This window comes from Hyperoodon ampullatus (assembly GCF_949752795.1).
Source record: "Hyperoodon ampullatus genome assembly, chromosome: 2".
Lineage (NCBI taxonomy): Eukaryota > Metazoa > Chordata > Mammalia > Artiodactyla > Ziphiidae > Hyperoodon > Hyperoodon ampullatus.
This window is the reverse complement of record NC_136915.1, coordinates 38,284,624-38,303,604: the sequence shown is the minus strand read 5'-3', so window position 1 is coordinate 38,303,604 and position 18,981 is coordinate 38,284,624. Positions and strand designations below refer to the sequence as shown.

General features: G+C 39.9%; 1 protein-coding gene across 1 annotated transcript in view; it reads left to right on the top strand.

Moving 5' to 3' along the window:
* The window catches only part of ZSWIM5 (zinc finger SWIM-type containing 5), a gene marked incomplete at both ends in the record, with an annotated part of 255,304 nt that overhangs the window by 189,825 nt on the left and 46,498 nt on the right, over window positions 1–18,981 (top strand). The window contains 2 exons of the mRNA XM_079698739.1: window positions 13,699–13,847; window positions 15,101–15,251. Coding sequence (XP_079554865.1) covers window positions 13,699–13,847; window positions 15,101–15,251 — 300 coding nt within the window. The remainder of the gene's footprint in view (window positions 1–13,698; window positions 13,848–15,100; window positions 15,252–18,981) is intronic.

Here is an 18,981-nt window from a genome sequence, read left to right as displayed (position 1 = left end):
ATAAAAACTGGATACTATAAAAAGAAATTCACAGAACAGAAAGAACTAATGAATATTACAAATATAATGGCAAAAAAGTTATAAAACTAAGTGATGGAAAATAAAGGTAAGGAAAGTTCCTATAGAGTAGAGCAGAAAGACAAAGAGATTTTTTAAAAAAAAAGAAGATGAAGAGATGAAAAATAGGATGAAAAAAGGCTGTTAAAAATTAAGGAATGAGTCCTGGAATTCCGATGTTTGAAAAATAGGGATTCCAGAAATAGAAAACAGAGGTAAGGAATTCATCAATAAAATCATTAAAGAATGTTTTCTAGAACAAAAACGTGTGAGTTTCCAAAGTGAAAGGATTCCACTAAATGCCCAGCAATGGGAAAAGAAGAATCTTTTGAATAAATAAGGCTGGATCAATTGGAAGTTCATTCTGGGGAAAAAAAAAACTTGATTCCTACCTCATGCGATACAGAAAAATTAATTGCCAATGAATTGCAGACATAAATGTGAAAAGTAAAACAATAAAGCATATAGGAGATAATACGAAAAAATATTGTCATGTTCTTGAGGTAAAAAAAATTTAAGTAGGAGAAGATTGATAAATTGAACTACATTAAAATTTTTAAACTTCCGTTTATCAAAAGGCACCATTAAGAGACTAAAAAGGCACACAAATAGTGGGAGAAGATATTTACAATACATACAGCTGACAAAGGGCTTGTATCCTAAATACCTTAAGAACCCCTACAAATAGTAAAATGGACAGAGACACACTTGGCAAAAAGGATATCCAAGTGGCTAATAAACATGTTAAAAGGCACTTTAACTAATTAGTAATTAGGGAAATGCAAATTAAAACCACAGTGAGATTCCACTACATAGCCACCAGAATGGCTAAATTTTTTAAACTATCAGTATCAAGTATTGGTGAGGATATTGAGCAACTGGAAATAATATATTGCAGGTAGGAGTGTAAATTGTTACAGTCACTTTGGGAAACTATTGGGTATCATCTAACTCAAGTTGAATCTATGTGTACCTTACGACCCAGAAATTCTTCTCCTAGATGTCTACCCAATGGAAATGAATAGCATAATTTGTGAGAGCCTGAAATAGAAACAATCCAAATGTCTATCAGTAGTAGAATGGCTTAATAAATTAATATATTCATGTAATGGAATACTATATATCAATGAAAATAAGTTGTTTTGCTAAACATAATAATATGAGTGAATCTTACGAACATGATGTTGAGTGAAATAAGCCAGACACAAAAGAATAAATGTTATATGATTCCATTTATGTAAAGTTCAAAAACAAGTCCCTAGTGTTAGAAGTCAGGTTAGTGGTTAATATGGGAGAAGAGGAAGGGAGATGGTGTTTGCAAAGGGGCTTCTAGGCTGCTGGTAGTATTCTATTTTCTTGATTTCAGTGATGGTTATTATAATCACTATGTGATAATTCATCAAGCTTTACAATTAAGATTTGTGCACTTTTCATAATTCATATTTCAATTAAAAATTTTAAATTTAATTAAAAAAGCTGTGTGTGTGTATGCATGCATATTTGTATACACATATGTGTATGTACAGAACAAAAAGATGGGAAGAAAATACACCATGATATTAACAAGGGAACTTATGGCTGGAGGCACTATGAGTGGATTTTTATTTTCTTTATTCTTTAGTATATTTTCTATGATAAGCATGTATTGTTTTTATAATTTAAAAAAGGATGTTTAAGAATGAAAGAAAAATTGATTCCACAGACTTAACAGTTCCCTCAGGACAGGTCTCAATGTTACAGTCTTAATGCTAACTTGGAGCCTCAACCCACATGATAGTTTGTTTAATAATTATTTATAAAAACATCCTTTTATTTTATCTTCACTTGTTACCGTTTGTCTTATAATCCTGTGGAAATTTTCATACGAAAATGTCAAAGTATCATTTATACTGACCAAGTCCACTTTACCACTACTGAGGGTAATTAGTTTCATACTCATCTCTTTTTATAAAAAGACTAAAATGTTCTAACCAGTGAACACATATAGGGCTATTTTTATCTTTTGTTTTTAACCAAAGGATCATTTTTTTTTTAAGATTTTGCCTGGGAGTTAGTGAGAGAGCTGGAGAAGCTGGTTGTGAACTCCAGGCCTGGTTTATCTAGTTAAAATTATCTTTGCTCTTATTCGTTCATTTCTAAATGCTGTACCCTTCTCTGCTATCTGACCTTTAATGTTGCTATTTCTTAAAAATTAATCTTAAATTTTCTCCTCTTATTCTATATGATCTCTGCAGGCAATCTCAGCTACCTCCTTTACCTTAATGTCATCTATGTATTATGACTCACAGATTTACTTCTCCTATATCCAACTGACTATTCTATATCAAAGACATTCCCAAATCAATATATCCAAACATGAATTTATCTTCTTCCTCAAATTTGCACAATAAATAGCACCACCATCTAGCCACTGGATCATGATAGAACACTTTTTTTCTCATAATCCACATGCATTCCAGTGCAAGACCTGTTAGTTTTACCTCTCAAGTATCTTTCATCATTTTCCACTTCTCTCTGTTGATACTGTCATCACCCTAAATAAAACCACTATAATCTCCCACCTAAATTGCTACTACAGCCTTCTAACTGATCTTTCCATATCCACTGTTGCTCCCTTCTATTCCATTCTCCACACAGCCATCCAAAGTAACTTTTCTATAACTACAGGTTTTGTCATATCACTTCTTGTTTAAAATCCTTCAATGGCCTCCTGTTGCACTTAGGGTAAAATCCAAATTTCATACGGCCTACAAAACCATGCATGATCTGGCTTTTGCCTTCATTTTCACATGATACTCCCTCTCCTTGGAATACTCTTCCTATCCTCTCCCCCTTGTTATAGATGTACTTAATTACCACAATGATTTCTGGCTTCATGCTTTTTTGAGCAAAAAATACACACAGTATTTCCTTCACTCTCTACCAGGCTAACTCTTATTCATTCCTCAATTATTCACTTAAATGTCACTTTCTCGGGGAAAACTTATTTGACCTTTCTTTACACACAGATATGTACCTGGGTGATTATTTGCTTGACATCCCTTTTCCCAACTAGTCTATCAGCTCCACAAGGACAGGGACTATATCTGCTTATTTAACACTGTCTATCCGGTGTTTGGCATAGGCCCCTGGCACATAGGAGGCTCTCAATAAATACTGAATAAACGGAAATGTCTTAGAAAATCCTTCTCGGGCCTTTTGGGTTTTTTCCGGCCATGCCTCAAGGCCTGCAGGATCTTAGTTCCCAGACCAGGGATCCAACAGAGGCCCTCAGCAGTGAGAGCCCGAGTCTTCCACTGGACCACCAGGGAACTCCCATGACTTTGATTTCTTCAACAGCCACACCAACTCCATATAGACTGTTACCTGGATGTCTCAAATACTGACTTACTCCCTTTTTTTTTTCTGCAAGCACCCATTTTGGCAGCTCAGTTTCTTGTCTCCTGGGTTCCTTATAGACCAGAAAACATTTACACAGTTTACCTTCCTTTCTTTGCTATCAGATAAACCCTTTTGAAGTTTTCGGTGAAATTTTACTGTTAATAACTCTCTAGGCTTTGCCTTATCCTAGCCTAATGTAAGGTACCCAATGCCGTGCCTGGCACATAGTAGGGGCCTAATCACTGCTTGCTGTTATTATAGTTTTGAGCTCTCGTTTTCAAAATCCCCTCCTGGTATTCCAGCAGTAATTGCGCTATCCCAGAAGTTTTCCATCGTGTGCACACTAGGTATTAATAAACTGCGCCTGATTTCTTCCACAGCTGCTGCTACTACCACCAGCTGGGCCCCAAAGATTCACCAGTTTGCTCCATACCCCTTCAAATCCTTAGAGGGGGTGTCACTCCACACCTCCAATCTGTTGACTAAGGCCAGCTCCCCTGGGAGACTGGGTCCTGCTCCTGATTTTTCTTTTTCTAGTTGAACCACCCAAGGGTAAGAATTGGTATTCAAACCATCTCTGCCCCTTGCTTTCGGAGCATCATTGCTATTCTTTCCTCATCAGCAAGGTACTCAGAGGCCTAGTCCTTGGTTTATACCTAGTTTATCTTATTTTATCTCAGTTCCATCTCTTAGAGCTCGTGAAAACTAGAATCAGAAGTGAGACTCTGTAATCTGCGTTTTTAACAATAAACCCCAAGTGATTAACATTTGAGAATCACTGTACTGGTGAGAACTCTTGTTATTCTCACTGTGCAGAAAATGCATTATTCTGACTTACCCTATATTCTGTGTGGTAGAATAAACCAAGAAAGGATTTGGCTATTTTCAGACACACCATCCAGCTTACATTCAGGGCCTGAAACCAGGTGGTAGATCACAGCAATATGAGACTAGAGGCCAAAGTATAGCTTTGTAGTGAAGAACAAGACTTTGAAGAGAGACCAACACATAGATTCTAACTCATATACTTTCCATCTGTTATATTACTTACGTGTATAAGCTTTAGTTGTTTTCGCTTTAAAATTAGGATAATAATACCACCTCATAGAGTTGTTAGGAAAGTTCATTGGAATATACTCAACAGATATTCATTGAGCATCTACTGTGTGACAGGCACTGTTCACATGTTGCAAATATACCAGGAAATAAAACAATTTATGCCCTCAAGGAGCATACATTCTAGTGGGGATGTGTATAAAAAGTGCTTAGACTCTGGCATGGAGGAAGCATTCAATAAATGGCTGTTATTAACAAATATTTAAGGATAAGGAGTGTGTTTGTTTTTCTTTGCCACTTTCAGTTTACAGAAGAAGTATAGGATATATTATTTGCCCACCTGGAGCTTAAATCAAGGTGGTCAATAGAACAAACGTTTCTTCATTCTATAAATATTAACTCAGTGCTGTAATGATCCAGGCACTGTGAGGTATAAAAATGAATCTGTACACTAGTCTTTAAAAACTTCAATTTAGTTGGGAATATATGAGAAGTGCACAATTCCAACGTAAAAGAAAATGCAACAGGTCTTCCGAATACCCAAAGCGATCTTTTTTTTTAAACAAATATATATCTTTAACATCTTTATTGGAGTATAATTGCTTAACAGTGGTATGTTAGTTTCTGCTTTATAACAAAGTGAATCAGTTATACATATACCTATGTCCCCGTATCTCTTCCCTCTTGCGTCTCCCTCCCTCCCACCCTCCCTATCCCACCCCTCTAGGTGGTCACAAAGCACCAAGCTGATCTCCCTGTGCTATGCGGCTGCTTCCCACTAGCTAGCTATTTTATGTTTGGTAGTGTATATATGTCCGTGCCACTCTCTCACATTGTCACAGCTTACCCTTCCCCCTCCCCATATCCTCAAGTCCATTCTCTAGTAGGTCTGCGTCTTTATTCCCGTCTTGCCTCGAGGTTCTTCATGACCTTTTTTTTTTTTTTTTTTAGATTCCATATATATATATATATATATATATATATATATATATATATATATATATATATATACCGTGTTAGCATACGGTATTTGTTTTTCTCTTTCTGACTTACTTCACTCTGTATGACAGACTCTAGGTCCAACCACCTCACTACAAATAACTCAATTTCGTTTCTTTTTATGGCTGAGTAATATTCCATTGTATATATGTGCCACATCTTCTTTATCCATTCATCTGTCGATGGACACTTAGGTTGCTTCCATGTCATGGCTATTGTAAATAGAGCTGCAGTGAACATTGTGGTACATGACTCTTTTTGAATTATGGTTTTCTCAGGGTATATGCCCGGTAGTGGGATTGCTGGGTCATATGGTAATTCTATTTTTAGATTTTTAAGGAGCCTCCATACTGTTCTCCATAGTGGCTGTATCAATTTACATTCCTACCAACAGTGCAAGAGGGTTCCCTTTTCTCCACACCCTCTCCAGGATTTAATGTTGTGTAGATTTTTTGATAATGGCCATTCTGACCGGTGTGAGATGATATCTCATTGTAGTTTTGATTTGCATTTCTCTAATGATTAATGATGTTGAGCATTCTTTCATGTGTTTGTTGGCAATCTGTATATCTTCTTTAGAGAAATGTCTGTTTAGGTCTTCTGCCCATTTTTGGATTGGGTTTTTTCTTTTTTTAATATTGAGCTTCATGAGCTGTTTGTATATTTTGGAGATTAATCCTTTGCCCATTGATTCATTTGCAAATATTTTCTCCCATTCTGAGGGTTATCTTTTTGTCTTGTTTATGTTTTCCTTTGCTGTGCAAAAGCTTTTGAGTTTCATTAGGTCCCATTATTTTATTTTTGGTTTTATTTCCATTTCTCTAGGAGGTGGGTCAAAAAGGATCTTGCTGTGATTTATGTCAGAGAGTGTTCTGCCTATGTTTTCCTCTAAGAATTTGATTGTGTCCAGCCTTACATTTAGGTCTTTAATCCATTTTGAGTTTATTTTTGTGTATGGGGTTAGGGAATGTTCTAATTTCATTCTTTTACTGTAGCTGTCCAGTTTTCCCAGCACCACTTACTGAAGAGACTGTCTTTTCTCCACTGTATATTCTTACCTCGTTATCAAAGATAAGGTGACTATATGTGCGTGGGTTTATCGCTGGGCTTTCTATGCTGTTCCATTGATCTATATTTCTGTTTTTGTGCCAGTACCATACTGTCTTGATTACTGTAGCTTTGTAGTATAGTCTGAAGTCAGGGAACCTGATTCCTCCAGCTCCATTTTTCTTTCTCAAGATTGTTTTGGCTATTCGGGGTCTTTTGTGTTTCCATATAAATTGTGAAATTTTTGGTTCTAGTTCTGTGAAAAATGCCAGTGGTAGTTTGATAGGGATTGCATTGAATCTGTAGATTGCTTTGGGTAGTAGAGTTATTTTCACAATGTTGGCTCTTCCAGTCCAAGAACACAGTGTATCTCTCCATCTATTTGTATCATCTTTAATTTCTTTCATCAGTGTCTTATAATTTTCTGCATACAGGTCTTTGTCTCCTTAGGTAGGTTTATTCCTAGATATTTTATTCTTTTTGTTGCAGTGGTAAATGGGAGTGTTTTCTTAAGTTCACTGTCAGATTTTTCATCATTAGTGGACAGGAATGCAAGAGATTTCTGTGCATTAATTTTCTATGCTGCTACTTTACCAAATTCATTGATTAGCTCTAGGAGTTTTCTGGTAGCATCTCTAGGATTCTCTGTGTATAGTATCATGTCATCTGCAAACAGTGACAGCTTTACTTCTTCTTTTCCCATTTGGATTCCTTTTATGTCTTTTTCTTCTCTGATTGCTCTGGCTAAAACTTCCAAAACTATGTTGAATAATAGTGGTGAGAGTGGGCAACCTTGTCTTGTTCCTGATCTTAGTGGAAATGCTTTCACTTTTTCACCATTGAGGACGATGTTGGCTGTGGGTTTGTCATATATGGCCTTTATTATGTTGAGGAAAGTTCCCTCTGCAGGGTTTTTATCATAAATGGGTGTTGAATTTTGTCGAAAGCTTTCTCTGCATCTATTGAGATGATCATATGGTTTTTCTCCTTCAATTTGTTAATATGGTTTATCCCAATGATTGATCTGCATATATTGAAGAATCTTTGCATTCCTGGGATAAACCCCACTTGATCATGGTGTATGATCCTTTTAATGTGCTGCTGGATTCTGTTTGCTAGTATTTTGTTGAGGATCTTTGCATCTATGTTCATCAGTGATATTGGCCTGTAGTTTTCTTTCTTTGTGACATCTTTGTGTGGTATTGGTATCAGGGTGATGGTGGCCTCGTAGAATGAGTTTGGGAGTGTTCCTCCCTCTGCTCTATTTTGGAAGAGTTTGAGAAGGATGGGTGTTAGCTCTTCTCTAAATGTCTTATAGAATTCGCCTGTGAAGCCATCTGGTCCTGGGCTTTTGTTTGTTGGAAGATTTTTAACCACAATTTCAATTTCAGTGCTTGTGATTGGTCTGTTCATATTTTCTGTTTCTTCCTGGTTCAGTCTTGGAAGGGTGTGCTTTTCTAAGAATTTGTCCATTTCTTCCAGGTTGTCCATTTTATTGGCATATTGTTGCTTGTAGTAATCTCTCATGATCCTTTGTATTTCTGCAGTGTCAGTTGTTACTTCTCCTTTTTCATTTCTAATTCTATTGATTTGAGTCTTCTCCCTTGTTTTCTTGATGAGTCTGGCTAATGGTTTACCAATTTTGTTTATCTTCTCAAAGAACCAGCTTTTAGTTTTATTGATCTTTGCTATCGTTTCCTTCATTTCTTTTTCATTTATTTGGGATCTGATCTTTATAATTTCTTTCCTTCTGCTAATTTTGGGGGTTTTTTGTTCTTCTTTCTCTAATTGCTTTAGGTGTAAGGTTAGGTTGTTTATTTGAGATGTTTCTTGTTTCTTAAGGTAGGATTTCATTGCTATAAACTTCCCTCTTAGAACTGCTTTTGCTGCATCCCATAGGTTTTGGGTCGTCGTGTTTTCATTGTCATTTGTTTCTAGGTATTTTTTGATTTCCTCTTCGATTTCTTCAGTGATCTCTTGGTTATTAAGTAATGTATTGTTTAGCCTCCATGTGTTAGTAATTTTTTACAGATTTTTTCCTGTAATTGATATCTAGTCTCATAACATTGTGGTCGGAAAAGATACTTGATATGATTTCATTTTTCTTAAATTTACCAAGGCTTATTTGTGGCCCAAGATATGATCTATCCTGGAGAATGTTTCATCAGCACTTGAGAAGAAAGTGTGTTCTGTTTTTTTTGGATGGAATTTCCTATAAATATTAATTAAGTCCATCTTGTTTAATGTATCATTTAAAGCTTGTGTTACCTTATGTATTTTCATTTTGGATGATATGTCCATTGGTGAAAGTGGGGTGTTAAAGTCCCCTACTATGATTGTGTTACTGTCAATTTCCCCTTTTATGGCTGTTAGTATTTGCCTTTTGTATTGAGGTGCTCCTATGTTGGGTGCATAAATATTTACAACTGTTATATCTTCTTCTTGGATTGATCCCTTGATCATTATGTAATGTCCTTCTTTGTCTCTTGTAATAGTCTTTGTTTTAAAGTCTATTTTGTCTGATATGAGAATTGTTACTCCAGCTTTCTTTTGATTTCCATTTGCATGGAATATCTTTTTCCATCCCCTCACTTTCAGTCTGTATGTGTCCCTAGGTCTGAAGTGGGTCTCTTGTAGACAGCAGATATATGGGTCTTGTTTTTGTATCCATTCAGCCAGTCTGTGTCTTTTGGTTGGAGCATTTAATCCATTTACATTTAAGGTAATTATTGATATGTATGTTCCTATTACCATTTTCTTAATTGTTTTGGGTTTGTTATTGTAGATCTTTTCCTTCTCTTATGTTTCCTGCCTAGAAAAGTTTCTTTAGCATTTGTTGTAAAGCTGGTTTGGCTGTGCTGAATCCTTTTAGCTTTTGCTTGTCTGTAAAGGTTTTAATTTCTCCATCAAATCTGAATGAGATCCTTGCTGGGTAGAGAAATCTTGATTGTAGGTTTTTCTCCTTCATCACTTTAATATGTCTTGCCACTCCCTTCTGGCTTGTAGAGTTTCTGCTGAAATATCAGCTATTAACCTTATGGGGATTCCCTTATGTGTTGTTGTTTTTCCCTTGCTGCTTTTAATATTTTTTCTTTGTATTTAATTTTTGATTGTTTGATTAATATGTGTCTTGGCGTGTTTCTCCTTGGATTTATTCTGTATGGGACTCTGTGTGCTTCCTGGACTTGATTAACTATTTCCTTTCCCATATTGGGGAAGTTTTCAACTATAATCTCTTCAAATATTTTCTCAGTCCCTTTCTTTTTCTCTTCTTCTTCTGTGACCCCTATAATTCGAATGTTTGTATGTTTAATATTGTCCCAGAGGTCTCCAAGACTGTCCTCAATTCTTTTCATTCTTTTTTCTTTATTCTGCTCTGCGGTAGTTATTTCCACTATTATATCTTCCAGGTCACTTATCCATTCTTCTGCCTCAGTTGTTCTGCTATTGATCCCTTTGAGACAATTTTTAATTTCATTTATTGTGTTGTTCATCACTGTTTGTTTGCCCTTTAGTTCTTCTAGGTCCTTGATAAACGTTTCTTGTATTTTCTGTATTCTATTTCCAAGATTTTGGGTCATCTTTACTATCATTATTCTGAATTCTTTTTCGGGTAGACTGTCTATTTCCTCTTCATTTGTTAGGTCTGGTGGGATTGTGCCTTGCTCCTTCATCTGATGTGTGTTCTTCTGTCTTCTCATTTTGCTTAACTTACTGTGTTTGGGGTCTCCTTTTTGCAGGCTTCAGGTTCGTAGTTCCCATTGTTTTTGGTGTCTGTCCCCAGTGGCTAAGGTTGGTGCAGTGGGTTGTGTAGGCTTCCTGGTGGAGGGGACTAGTGCCTGTGTTCTGGTGGATGAGGCTGGATCTTGGCTTTCTGGTGGGCAGGTCCACTTCCTGTGGTGTGTTTTGGGGTGTCTGTGAGCTTATTATGATTTTAGGCAGCCTCTGTGCTAATGGATGGGATTGTTTTCCTGTCTTGCTAGTTGTTTGGCTTAGGGTGTCCAGCAGTTTAGCTTGCTGGTCGTTGAGTGGAGCTGGGTGTTGGTGTTGAGATGGAGATCTCCGGGAGATTTTCACCGTTTGATATTGTGTGGAGCTGGGAGGTCTCTTGTGAACCAGTGTCCTGAACTTGGCTCTCCCACCTTAGAGACACAGCCCTGACACCTGGTGGAGCACCAAGAGCCTGTCATCCACACAGCTCAGAATAAAAGGGAGAAAAAAAAAGAAAGAAAGAAAGAAGAAGATAAAATAAAATAAAGTAAAATAAGGTAAAATAAAATTAAATAAAGTCATTAAAATAAAAAATAATTATTAAAAACAATTTTTTAAGTAATAAGAAAAAGAAAGAAAGAAGAGAGCCACCAAACCAAAAAACAAATCCACCAATGATAACAAGCACTATAAACTGTACTAAAAAAAAAAAAAAACACAACAGACAGACAGAACCCTAGGACAAATGGTAAAAGCAAAGCTATACAGACAAAATCACACACAGAAGCAGACCCATACACACTCACAAAAAGAGAAAAGGGGGAAAATGTATATATATATCATTGCTCCCAGTGTCCACCTCCTCAATTTGGGATGATTCGTTGTCTATTCAGGTATTCCACAGATGCACGGTACATCAAGTTGATTGTGGAGATTTCATCCGCTGCTCCTGAGGTTGCTGGGAGAAATTTCCCTTTCTCTTCTTTGTTCGCACAGCTCCTGGGGTTCAGCTTCGGATTTGGACCCGCCTCTGCGTGTAGGCCGCCTGAAGGCGTCTGTTCTTCGCTCAGACAGGATGGGGTTAAAGGAGCAGCTGATTCGGGGGCTCTGGCTCACTCAGGCTTGGGGGAGGGAGGGGTACAGATCCGGGGCCAGCCTGCGGTAGCGGAGGCCATCATGATATTGCAACAGCCTGAGCCGCGCCATGTGTTCTCCCAGGGAAGTTGTCCCTGGATCATGGGACCCCCTGGCAGTGGTGGACTGCACAGGCTCCCAGGAGGGGAGGTGTGGATAGTGACCTGTGCTTGCACACAGGCTTCTTGGTGGCTGCAGCAGCAGCCTTAGCGTCTCATGCCCGTCTCTGGGGTCCGTGCTGATAGCCATGGTTCGCGCCCATCTCTAGAGCTCCTTTAAGCAGCACTCTTAATCCCCTCTCCTCGTGCAACAGGAAACAAAGAGGCAAGAAAAAGTGTCTAGCCTCTTCCACAGCTCCAGACGTTTTCCTGGACTTCCTCCCACATAGCTGTGGCGCACTAGCCCCCTTCAGACTGTGTTCACCCAGCCAACCCCAGTCCTCTCCCTGGGATCCGACCTCTGAAGCCTGAGCCTCAGCTCCCAGTGCCCGTCCGCCCCAGCGGGTGAGCAGACAAGCCTCTCAGGCTGGTGAGTGCTGGTCGGCACCTATCCTCTGTGTGGGAATCTCTCCACTTTGCCCTCCACACCCCTGTTGCTGCGCTCTCCTCCATGGCTCCGAAGCTTCCCCTCTCTGCCACCCGCATTCTCCACCCACAAAGGGGCTTCCAAGTGTCTGGAAACCTTTCCTCCTTTACAACTCCCTCCCACTGGTGCAGGTCCCATCCCTATTCTTTTGTCTCTGTTTTTCCTTTTTTCTTTGGCCCTACCCAGGTACCTGGGGAGTTTCTTGCCCTTTGGGAGTTCTGAAGTCTTCTGCCAGCGTTCAGTAGGTGTTCTGTAGGACTTGTTCCACATGTAGATGTATTTCTGATGTATTTGTGGGGAGGAAGGTGATCTCCACGTCTTACTCTTTTGAAGCTCCCCCCACAAGCAATCTTGAGAAAGAAAAATGGAGCTGGTGAATTCAGGTTCCTGGACTTCAGACTACACTACAAAGCTACATTAATCAAGACAGTATGGTACTGGCACAAAAACAGAAATATAGATCAATGGAACAGGATAGAAAGCCCAGAGATAAACCCACGCACAAACGGTCACCTTTTTTTTGATAAAGGAGGCAAGAATATACAGTGGAGAAAAGACAGCCTCTTCAGTAAGTGGTGCTGGGAAAACTGGACAGCTACATGTAAAACAATGAAATTAGAACACTCCCAAACACCATACACAAAAATAAACTCAAAATTGATTAAAGACCTAAATGTAAGGCCAGACACTATCAAACTCTTAGAAGAAAACATAGGCAGAACATTCTGGACATAAATTACAGCAAGATCCTTTTTGACCCACCTCCTAGAGAAATGGAAATAAAACCAAAAATAAACAAATGGGACCTAATGAAATTTAAAAGCTTTTGCACAGCAAAGGAAACCATAAACAAGATAAAAAGACAACCCTCAGAATGGGAGAAAATATTTGCAAATGAAGCAACTAACAAAGATTAATCTCCAAAATTTAGACGCAGCTCATGCAGCTCAATATCAAAAAAAGAAACAACCGGGCTTCCCTGGTGGCGCAGTGGTTGAGAGTCCGCCTGCCGATGCAGGGGCACGGTTTCGTGCCCAGGTCCGGGAGGATCCCACATGCCGCGGAGCGGCTGGGCCCATGAGCCTTGGCCGCTGAGCCTGCACGTCCGGAGCCTGTGCTCCGCAACGGGAGAAGGCCACAGCAGTGAGAGGCCCATGTACCGTGGCATGTGGGATCTTCCTGGACCAGGGCTCGAACCCGTGTCCCCTGCATTGGCAGGCGGATTCTTAACCACTGGGCCACCAGGGAAGTCCCCAGGGGCAAGTTTCTAGAAATGTAGACGTGTTGACACCACTTGAGAAGCTACAGTTTTATAGTGAACTTTAAAAAGAGAATGTTTTATTTTCTAAGAAAGTATTTTTTAATTTTAAAATAATATGTGTGCTTTAAGGCTTATTTGAACTTCATAGAAAAACAAAAAAGAAAAAAAAATATCATTCTCTTAGGGAAAAAAAAAATACATCACTATTTTCATGTTTCTGTATTTCCTTCTGGGCTTTTTCCCCCAGGATGGTATTTGTAGACTTTGGAAGAGGATACAACTGAGAGTTTAGTGAACAGGAAACTAGCATTAGCTCTCTTACATTTATTTAGGCCCACACAATTGACAAAGCCCAGATTAAGGCAGAATACCCGTCTGTTTCTGAATATATTCACAGAGGGCCCCTCCTGCTGAATGTGTAGGGTAGGAACTCAAGGGATTCATTTCATCATTCCCATTCCTCACAGGTGCCCCTGATCCCACAGCTGGGGCCAGCATTGATGATGAGAACTGTTGGCATTTGGACGAGGAACAGGTGAAAGAACAAGTGAAGCTCTTTCTCTCCCAGGGAGGTTACTATGGCTCTGGAAAGCAACTCAATTCAATGTTTGCCAAGGTAAGATATGAAAAGTTTTTTTTTTTTCTTAAGTAAACTGGGCTTACCACACTTCTGGCTTCATGCATTGTAGCTAACTCACTTGACCTACCTGTACTAAATGCTTGAAAACTAACTGTGGGGAGGGGAGCTGAGCAGAGCAGACTTGAGCAGGTTGCATCCAGGGACCCCTGCTGCCTCACCCTGGCAGTCCTCTTCCTTCTGCTCAGCTCTCTGAGTTAGCATTCCTGGGGGGATTAGTAATGAAGCTACCTTCCCTCTGCTTTGAACCCAAGGCTGCCCCATGAGGCTTTAAAGAGTCTTAGTATTTTGGAACTGGGGACTCTCACAGAAGGCTTTCTCTCTCTTTTTTTTTTTTTTCCGCAACAGCTTTAGTGAAATATAAATCACATAGCATAAAATTCACCCATTTTAAAAAGTGTACAATTCAATGGTTTTTAATATATTCACAGATATGTACAGATATCACCACAGTCAACTTTAGAACATTTTCATTATCTTAAAAAGAAACCCCATACTCTTTACCTATCACTCCCCTATTCCCCATGCCCCACTCCCCCAGCCCTAAGCAACCAGTAATCTACTTTCTGTCTCTATAGATTTCCCTATTCTGGACTGGCTTCTTTCTCCTGGAATAGTATTTTAAAGTATTTAAAAACATACCTCCATGCTGTAGCATGTGTCAGTACTTCATTCCTTTTTATGGCTAAGTAATACTCCATTATATGGATACCACACTTTTTGTTTATCCATTTGTCTGTTGATGGGCATTTGGATTGTTTCCATTTTTTAGCTATTTTAAATAATGCTGCTATAAACATTCTTGTACAATGTTTCTGTGTGGACATATATATTTTCATTTCTCTCTAGGAGTGGAATTGATAGGCCATATGGTAGCTCTGTGTTTAATCATTTGAGGAATTTCTAGACTGATTTCCAGAGTGGCTACATCATTCTACATTCCCGCCAAACAATGTATGAGGGTTCTGATTTCTCTATATCCTTGCCAACACTTATTATATGGCTTTTTGATTCTAGCCATCCTTGTGAGTGTGAAGTGGTATCTCATTGCCCACAGCAGGCTTTCTTGATACATGCAAAGAACTTACATACAGAACAAGAGGCCTTCTTTTTGGCTCTTTGGATATGCTGTGCTTAGTTACTTCATCTTCTCCTCCCCCTCCTCCCCTTCTTTCTCCTCCTACTTTGTTATGATGTGCAGTCGCCAACTCTTGCCCCTCCTTATGTGTCAGGTTCGAGAGATGCTGCGGATGAGAGATTCCAATGGAGCCAGAATGCTGACGCTAATAACTGAGCAGTTTATGGCTGACCCACGACTCACACTCTGGAGGCAGCAAGGAACAACCATGACAGATAAGTGCAGGCAGCTCTGGGATGAGCTAGGTAAGTCTGCATATCTCAGAGAAGTGCTGTGTCTATCCTATCAGCTTGCCCCGTGGCAATAGTGTTAGTGAACACTTGCCATCAGTCATTACATGGATCTTGCTAAGTGAACTTTAGCCCAATTGGCAGAAGATTTAGGCTCTACAGAGGCTACCCAGAGTAATTCTGAACTCACTTGTGTTTCTTCCACAGCATTGTGCTTTGCATTCTGTTCTGCATTCTGTTCCAGATGTTACCACATAGAAGCCTTTGGTGAGAGAAAGCCTTTTGCCTTGGCTTCTGTTCCATGGCATTAGCCTGACTCTCCAGATACTTACCAAACTCACTTTTCTTGCTTTCCCTGGGTCTGCTTTTCTTTATCACCCCCAGACAAACCTCTTAGACATAAGGCAGTTTCCAAGACTTGGGCCTTGGACTTCTATTCTTTCTCTATACTCCTTTGAGAACTCTTTTTTTTTTTTCAATAGCATGGCTTCAGAGTTTCCTTTATGGTGATCTCATCCTCCTCTTCTTTCCACTTATCTGAGTTCCAGTCTCATATTAGCAGCTGCCCTATGACCATTTCTACTGAAAAAAATCTCCTGATCACCTCAAACTTGAGAAACCCAAAAATGAAATCAGGGCTTCTATGAAAAGAGATTCCCCTGAACCTGGCATTGGCACCACCATTTCTTACTCTACCAAACTTGTTGTCAAGCACTCATTTTTTATTCATTCCCTACATCCAGTCATCAAATTAATTTGATTCCTTGACCTTCAGAATGCAATTTAGTGTCCATTCACACTTTTTACTTCCCATCAGCACTGATCTGGTTGAGGGCCTTGGGACTTTTAGATTAAATTAGACCTGTGGCCTCCTGAATGGCTTCTCTGTTCTAGATTCTTCTCATCAAGGCCATCTTCTTTAGTCATTATTTCTCTTTATCATTCCCCTGTTCCAAGGCCAGTTTTTCAGGGCTAATACTCAGCTCCTCCCCCTGTTTGCAGAATCCTCCATACTCTGAACTCACTATCCAGTCATGGCCCCACTCTGGGGTTATACTGGAAAACTTCCATATGACATATTCTAAAAGTTCTATTATATCTTCTCCATACTCCCTCCAGCCCAGAAAGCAACGACAAACTTTCCACTCATACAAAATAGCACAAGAAAAAAACTACAGTTTAGGATTTTAGCGAATTCCCCCGAAGCATATACATTATAGTCTTAGGGCTAAAAGCCATGGGGAATGAGGCTTAATGACTCTGGGACTATACTTGGTTACTTTGGGGCTACTGAGTGTGGGGTTTTGATTTGGGTGCTAAGGCTTCTTGATATCACCTGGGGCACTAATGGCTTTGGAGTTCTCATTAATAAGGAAGAGCTACATTATTGAGCGTTATGTGCCAGACACTGTGTTAAAGATTGTAGACACACTGTTTCATGTAATTCTCATAACAAACCTATGAGGTAATTGTGTGTTTGTTGCAAAGAAACAGAGACAGCTCTGGTTACTTCTGGATACAGAATAAAATAAAGAATTATAGAAAACTGTCTCTCTGACACAATCACACTTTCTGAAGTACAGGAATGTTGAACTATTAGTCTAAAGTTACCGGTCCAACCAGTTGTGACCAGGGTCACAGTGCATGGCAAGTTGGGAACAGCTTCTTATACTCTTTCCTCAAAAGGAATTGTAGGCATGGACTTCCTTCTAGGGTAACATATCAGCTTAGGGGAGACAAATGAGCTCCAAAAAGTTACTTGTTCAAGGTCATACACTAGTAAGTGGTGGCTCTAACACCGGAACCCCAATCTGTCTGAATCCAAATCAAACATCCTTCTGCAACATCTCCCTCAATTTCACCTTGTTATGTACTATTTTCCCCCAAAGTGCATGTTTCTTAAGAATTTGAAATTAGCCTTCAGAGAGTCAGTTTCATCTGAGGCCTGAATCTCTTGGGAATAATTTCTGTGACAGTCATGGGATTGTTTTGTGGATTTGGGCTTGGCCTTTGGGGCAAAGGTAGGTAAGAGGAAGTAAGCAGAGCTAGATCCCAGTGCTTTTAATGCTTTTGTCATATACTTAGGTTCATTATGAAAAGCTCTTGATTGTGATATTTTCATATCTATGAAATTGCTATATCAACCTTCCAAGAAACTCTCAGCATTCTGCAAAGACAGTGGTTCCCAAACTTCTCAAAATCACCTGGAGTACTTGTTTAAACAGATTGCTGGGCCCTGTCCACAGTGTTTCTGATTACATAGGTTGGAGTAGGACCTGATAATTTGCATTTCTAACCAATTCCCTGAGGATGCTGATGCCACGGTTCCAGAGACCACATTTTGAAAAACACTGCACTAAGAGAAGCCTTATTGGGTCAGACACTAGAGCAAGTGCATTCATGCTTCCCTTGACTACTCTGCGGGTTCCTTACTGGTAACAAGGCCTGCTCCTCTGGGGAGGGCCTCGACAGGGATTGTAGGAATTTAGAGGAGTGGGCTCACTACCTTCAGTTCCTGAACCAGAGATAACAGAAGCAATCAGACATGAAGTTTTCTCATCTCTCCATGACTGTACACGTAAGCTTTTTTTTTTTTTTTTTTTTTTTTTTTTTTTTTGCGGTACGTGGGCCTCTCACTGTTGTGGCCTCTCCTGTTGCGGAGCACAGGCTCCGGACACGCAGGCTCAGTGACCATGGCTCACGGGCCCAGCCGCTCCGCGGCATGTGGGATCTTCCCAGACCAGGGCACAAACCCGTGTCCCCTGCATCAGCAGGCGGACTCTCAACCACTGCGCCACCAGGGAAGCCCCCACATATGCTTTTAGAAATCTTCTTTTAAAATCTATAAAGTATCTCTGCTGCCATAAAAGGCCACTCCTTACATACTTGCTCTGGTTCCTATGCCATTTCCTTTTCTCAAGAATTTTGCTCCTCAGTTACTCCCTTCTCTGGCGTCATTAATTTCTCCCTCAATACTGGATCAGTTCCATCAGCATACAAATATGCTCTGATAGTTTCCGTCTCAAAAAAAAAAGTGCCTTTGATGGTCCCATCCCCCTCTAATTACTGCCCCATTTCTCTTCTTCCATTCAAAACAACACTTTCTTCTTTTTTTTTTAACATCTTTATTGGAGTATAATTGCTTTACAATGTTTTGTTAGTTTCCGCTGTATAACAAAGTGAACCAAGCTGCGCGCAGTTCCTCCAACCCGAGGACAACGGCTGCCTGGGTCCCAGGAAGCGCGGTGCCCAATCTGGGTTTCTACTCCAGGTGGGCACCCTCACAGCCTTGTCTCTCAGGGCCCGGCTAAGGCCTGGGTTAGAGCCTTGTGGAAGGTCTCTGGGCGGGGCTGGGGGGTCTAAAAGATGTAGATTGCCACGTGGATGTGGCACAGGGGGTGCAGTCACCCCGCTTCTCTGGTTGTGTGAAGACTGCAGAGCGTGCAGACCGCAGAGCGTGCAGACTCCCATTGTGGCTGTTCAAGAAAGAAACCAAGGAGCACCCAGTGAATTTACAGACTAGTGAAAGTAACGGCCATTTATTGAGCACCTGTGAATCAGGTGTCATCAGGAGGCAGCACAAACTTGTTTTGTGATCTCACTCTTGGTGCCTGCAGTCATTCCATCACTTCCTGAGGCACTGTTACCCGTCTGTACCAGTACCCAGCAGCCTTCTGTTTCCCCAAGAATCTTCATGTAGAGTGTATATATTGATAAGGAAGCATCAAAGTCAATATTTTACCAG